This window comes from Athene cunicularia, assembly GCF_003259725.1.
Source record: "Athene cunicularia isolate RWA chromosome 13 unlocalized genomic scaffold, athCun1 chr13_part1, whole genome shotgun sequence".
Lineage (NCBI taxonomy): Eukaryota > Metazoa > Chordata > Aves > Strigiformes > Strigidae > Athene > Athene cunicularia.
In genome coordinates this window covers 8,738,137-8,744,273 of record NW_020799117.1, presented here as the reverse complement: position 1 = coordinate 8,744,273, position 6,137 = coordinate 8,738,137, and the positions used below count along the sequence as shown (strand labels likewise).

General features: G+C 38.9%; 2 protein-coding genes across 2 annotated transcripts in view; both read right to left on the bottom strand.

The window, feature by feature from the left end:
• Nucleotides 1-416, bottom strand: part of LSM11 (LSM11, U7 small nuclear RNA associated) — a 10,476-nt gene extending 10,060 nt beyond the window's left edge. The window contains exon 1 of the mRNA XM_026858511.1: nt 389-416. Coding sequence (XP_026714312.1) covers nt 389-416 — 28 coding nt within the window. The remainder of the gene's footprint in view (nt 1-388) is intronic.
• THG1L (tRNA-histidine guanylyltransferase 1 like) lies at nt 46-4,967 on the bottom strand. Its single transcript, XM_026858574.1, has 5 exons — nt 4,901-4,967; nt 4,281-4,355; nt 3,495-3,583; nt 2,815-2,922; nt 46-1,509 (listed from the first exon to the last, which is right to left on the bottom strand). Exons 1-5 carry the CDS (start codon nt 4,965-4,967, stop codon nt 1,348-1,350), a joined length of 501 nt encoding a protein of 166 aa, XP_026714375.1. The 3' UTR covers nt 46-1,347.
• Nucleotides 4,968-6,137: the final 1,170 nt, after the last annotated feature.

Below are 6,137 nucleotides of genomic sequence, written 5' to 3'. Positions count from 1 at the left end.
TATATATATATATATATATATATACATACTGATGGTTTTAGTTGTTAAGAAATCAAGGACTTTTCAGCTTCCCCTGTCCTGCTAGTCTGCAGGTGCACAAGAAGCTGGGAGGGGGCACAGGCAGAGCAATGGACCCAAACTGGCTGATGCATTATTCCATATCATACAACATCACACTCAGTATATAGGTGAGGGTTGATTGGGAAGCTCGCTCTCACTTCCAGGACTGTGATTTCAGGATTCTCTCTTCTCTAGGATCGCTAGCTGGGAACAGGCTGGGTAACTGTATTGTGCATCATTTGTTTGTAATTTCTATTATTACTATTATTATTATTTTAATTACTTCAATTACTAAATTGTTTTTATCCCAACCTACAAGGCTCCTTACCTTTACCCCCTGCAATTCCCTCCCCCATTCCCTGGGAGCAGGGAGCGTGGTGTTTGGCTGCTGGCTGGGTTTAAACCATGACAGACCAGGCAACACACTCCCCTCCTTCCCTTGAACATGTGTTGTCAGGACTGCTAAGTCTGTGTCATCCCCAGCAATCAGAGAACAGCAACACAAGTTCTTGTTAGCACCCTCTTTGCCTTTCACTCTACTACACAGTGGGACAGATCACAATGTCCACCTGTCCTAACAGGATTCAAGTCTGTACAGTATCTTTATTAACTTCTACTACTAATTGGTGAAACTTCCAAACATTGAAGTCCCAGGAATGAGAAAGGCGAAGTAATAAACACAGCAGAGGTTGTTGGGTTTTTTTTTAACTTTTAAAAAGTATAAAAATCCTGTACATTTGACAAAAGTTTTTTTTAAAAAATCAGTCATGGAATCTGCTGGGCTACTCCAGTTTTTTTCTGTGAAAATCAGAGTCTAATCACAGTGGCCTTGAAATTTAATAATAAGTGCCAACTGAAGTATTCTGGTCCATCTCAATTGAAACAAAAATCTAAACAATTATTTTCTCCTCTGCTTTTAACTGTTCAAATATGCAAGCTTTTATATAGTTCAGCCATTCAGTAAAATACCTCATGGTTTAAACGATACAGAAATGCATGAAATTTCTAGACACTTTTCCTACAAATATGCATGTACAAGGAAGGAAGAGTTAATTTATGAGAAGTTCTTAACATTCAAAATAAAATATGATTTTAGGTTTTCCATATGGGTATATCCTTGTATGTCAGACAACATACCAGTGACTGTTTTTCAGGCAACAACAGTGCTAAAACCGATGTAGCTGTTGAAGAAGGTCAGAGGTTAAATTCTGCTAGCCACCATTCATGGTCCTCACTTGCCAACAACCCAAGCAGAATGTGAACTACCAGTTATACTCATCAGAGGTATCAACTATCCTCAGCCAGAATCTCAGGATACTCCTCCCAGAACTGGTCACCAATAATGTCACAGTGCAGGGGAACAACTTTAGTCCTAGTCCGAGTCACTTCTACTTCCTTTTCTTCTGTTTCCTCTGGCAGTTTTATTTTCTTAGTCATGACTTCATTAATCTGAAAACACAGTTGACACATTACCAGACATATGAGACCCCAGAGGGGATTCACAGATAAATAAGAAACAAATCTACAATAAAAGCAACTATCAACCCTATAGCATACTACAGAATTTGAACACTGTATCTTTTGAAAATGTAATCTATTCTCAACTAACACATGAGCAGTTGGAACTGCATGTCATCACTGTGTCTTTAAGAATGACCTGTAAATTCACATAACTGATTGCAAGTATTCTTGAATGAAGCACAATATTTAATTTGGAACTATGTAAAGCAAATGGGAAACCCTGCAAATGTCTACAATTACCAATAAAAAAATATGCATAAGGAACAAGTGGAATATATTTCCAGGTGGAAGCCTCTATCTGTTCTAGTTAGTTCAAATGAATAATAGAAATTGTTGGACAAAATTTAAATAAAATATAAAATAAAGGCTTACAATTTTTTATGTATAGAAGACGAAAGGCTGAAGAAGTTATGGAGAAGTCTTAACATAGACAGATGGGGTTCTGATCACACGAAACACACGTATTTCTAGTTAAGATCTCCTGGTACAGAAGGATGCTAAGGCCATAAAACATGTATGATTTTCTGGGGTCTCATCTCATACAAAACACAGGACAGGAATTTCTTCCACTAATTCTGGATCAATGATGTAATCCTAGAATGATGAACATTTCCAAGTTACCGTTAAAAGAAATTCCCTGTTAACAGCTGCACTCCTTACCACGCTCCTTTACAGAAGTAGAAAAGGATGTAGCTGAGCTCCCTTACTGAACTAAAGTTCATAATTCTTTTGCAGTGGAAATACTTGAGATCTAATGCTGTGAAGGGCCTGGCACAGGCCCCAGTGATCACCATATCAAACTGACAACAGTCATTAAAATGTCATTTTTCACGAAGTAGAATACTTCCTCAGTTTTCAAAGCTGGTAACACTAAGAAACCAACTGTATGATTCATTAAACAAGGGAGATTTATCTAGCAAATACATCTCTCTTGTGAAATTCTACATATACATAGTCATCTGTTGATACACATTTTATCTCAACAGTCATAACCAGTATGTAAGCCAGACTTCAGACTAGTTTTTGTATGATGCTCATAGATAAAAATATCTCAAAAAATCTCCACAGCAGTCACCTTACACATCATTATATAACCCATATGGTTAGTTTTAAGATAGATTTATACACAGCCATACATACGGGATACATCTGGTGATCTTACAGTGTAGCTTGTCTGACATAGTGTACCTATTGAAAACATGAGCATGAAGCAAGTGGTAAAGAGTTTTTTACCTTCTGCCATATTAAGACAGTTCCTTTTCTATACATCAAAGGTTCATTGTTGTAGTTGATGTTGAATTCAGAAAACAAGATCTCATTCTTATCTCCAGCCAAAGTTCCCTGAGAGTAAATGGAAAGAAAAAGTACTCTTAAAAAAAAGCGGACAAACAAACAGAATCTCTAGGGTAGAAGACGGGTGAACACTGAAAGAAAGACTGACATTTATACAGGTTTTTTTACCTTTAGATTACAAGGTTTAATTACCTCTCCCAACGGAGGAATTATTTCCAACTGTCAAATGAGGATGTTAAAACAGAAGGGGTTTTATTACATTTTCAAGAGAAATATAAGAAAGTCATACTCCAGAAGAAAAAGTAAATAATCTGCTGAAGTCTACACAATGGATTCTGCCATTGTACTTTGTGTGTACGGATACTGGGTTTTTATATGACATTTCTAAGATTTCTGAACTTGCTAATTAAGAAATTAAAATCCTGCTAATATTTGACCAGAAATACATTATTTTCTAATCATATTAACATCTGTACACTTCAAGAAGTTGTTGAATCACAAAATTGTTACAGTAAGAACAGACAAGCCAGCCAGGGCTGCTGGGTAGGCAAGACACAGCTTTGCAAACCTTATGATTTTCTTTGTTGCTGGAAAAAACCACAACCTCAAAAGCCTCTTACCTGAAGTCTATCCTGTGCTTGCACTGGTGTCAAACCACTTCGCTGTACAAGCATCCAAAACACTGTATTATAAAGGTTATTAATATGGCCTATAGAAAAAAAGAGAATTTACTAAATCTGACTAAATAAAATCAGCTTTATTTCCAGACTCATATCCAAGAACCAGACAAGAATAAATGGGAATTAATATCAGTTACTAGAGACAATACAATCTTTCTGATCCTTTTTTAAGGTACTACATATCATAAGAATGGCTAGAAGATACATTTCATTGTAATTCTGAAAAAGGACAGCAGAGGGTGAAGGGTGTTTACATGTAACCTAAATTATCTTGAGCAACAGAGACTAGGTACTAACAAACGCCTAGAAAGTAAATCCAACGGTCTGTTCTAGCATGGAGTACACAGCACTTCTGATTGCTACATGGTGTGAATTTGAACACTGACATCTCTTCATTAAAGAAGATTAATTACCTTGGCTAAACAAACCCAGAACATAAAAAATAATAAATCAATTCTACTAATAATTCTAATATTTTCTGAGCTGAACTCACTTCCAGGATGCAACAAATACAGTTGTAGCCTGAAGACTCAGAATTTCAGCCAGTTATTGCTGTATCCATACAAAGCCCAAAACAATTCTAATACTGTTTATGTAAAACTACCACCCTACCTGCTGTTCTTTCACTGATACCTATACATACAAAATCACTGGCAATAAAAGCATTTATATTCAGAGAGGAAGAGAATTCAAACTGCACAATCTGCCATTTCTAGAAACACTTACAATCTGCTTGTCTCCAGCTGAGGTAGTCCTTTAAATTTTGGTTGCTGGGGTACAACACAATTCGTCCATCAAATCCTGGTGGGTACAGAAGTTGCTGGTCCTTAAAGTAATCCTTCCAATAGAAAACGTAACTTGACGCAAACTGGGAGACCACATGAGTCATGAACTTACTTGCAAACACAAAGGAAAAGGAAAAAGAAAGAAATACATCAATATGATTATATATCTGTGATTATCTGAGGTATCAGTAGCAATAATTCTGGTGGATAGCAGCATTTCTTAAATAATGGCCAAGCAGACTAGCAACAGCATAGTCTTTTGAAGAACAGGAAGTACTGAGAATCAAGTGAGAAAGTTTGGAAAAGATAACATTTTATTAAAAGAATGTTTGTTCTAACAATGTTTCCAATACTTGTTTCAGCAAAGCTTTTTTAAAAAACTGTTTCACTGAACACATGCAAAGAGTTCACACAAGAACCTGAACTAACTGTAGCATATGCACCCAAACACAGCCCTACTCCTAACCTCTGTGTGTACATAAAAGCAAATTCAAAGAAGAATTACAGGTTTAGAGAGAGATGTTAAAAACAAGTTTACTTTAGCATCAAAGCAGCTGTTACCTTGCTCTTCTTTTAAACCATCTACTCTTCTTTTTGAAAACAAAACTATATTCATCACTCTGTCCATAAGCAATAGCAATATCCTCCAACTCTTGCATCACTGTCTGGGCACACTTGGTCATCAGATGAAGAGCACGGTCATCATTTGGCTTTTTGAACTCATGCTGCTCAGAAAACCTTCAAAGCAAAAATGGTTGAATGAGAACTCTTTAAAAAGCTACTGAAAATATTAACGTGTTCATTTTCCTCATATCTGCTTCCACGAATATTGATTTCCAGTGTCCTGTCAATATTGACAGAGAATTCCCTCCAGGTATGAGAAGCAATAACAAAAACCTCCTTTTATATATGATACTCTGGATAACCCATTCTCTTTCACCTTAACCAGTCCTTCAAAATGACTGGTTTCTGTATTTTACCTGGAAAAGGATGTCAAATACTGCTTTCCAAAAACTCACTTTCTCCTAGGATGCCTTTTATAGTCACAAGAGCAACGTTATCAATAAACTTGTCAACACTTGAGAGCTCTACCAGAACCCCCCATGACCAAACTAGAGATCAAATACACAGCAAGAACATGTCACCTACCACTCAAGAGAACTGTGTCCTATTTATCCCAAAGAAAGGCAAATGCCACACAGACACTGACTTCAAAGACAACTAAATATCCCTGTACACCACTTGCTGTCCATCCCCCAGCACACCCAAGGCACCACTTCCCCACCGCCCTGTCAAAGGCACGTTCTGAAAGTGCTCATGGCCCTTGAAGACAAAACACCCGTAGTAACTCCGCGCCCTGGAGAGGCCGAGTGAAAGGTTCAGTGATTCGGGGGAAAGGAGGATTTGTAACCCTTGCAACTACAGAATTCACCCGGGTCGGCCAAGGCCAACTGTACGGCACCAGTCGGGGCCCCTCTTCTCGACACAACACTCAGAGACCGCACTCCCAGCGCCTTTAAGCCGAGGAAACTCCCTCCCACGCCCCGCCGTCTCCCAGCCCCCGTCCTCCCGCTCGCTGAGGCGTCGCCATAGCGACCACACCACTATAAACGCCCCGGCCATTGGCTGCCCGCCCGGCCTTCACCTGTGGAAGTTGCGGCCATCCAGCCGGACCACTATCCAGCAGTTGGGCAGACAGCTATCGTCCGTCTCGAAGTCCCGCACATACTCGAACTTGCTTTTCGCCATGGAGAGGCGGCGACGGCCGCACACACAGCCCGCCCACCGCCCGCTCCCC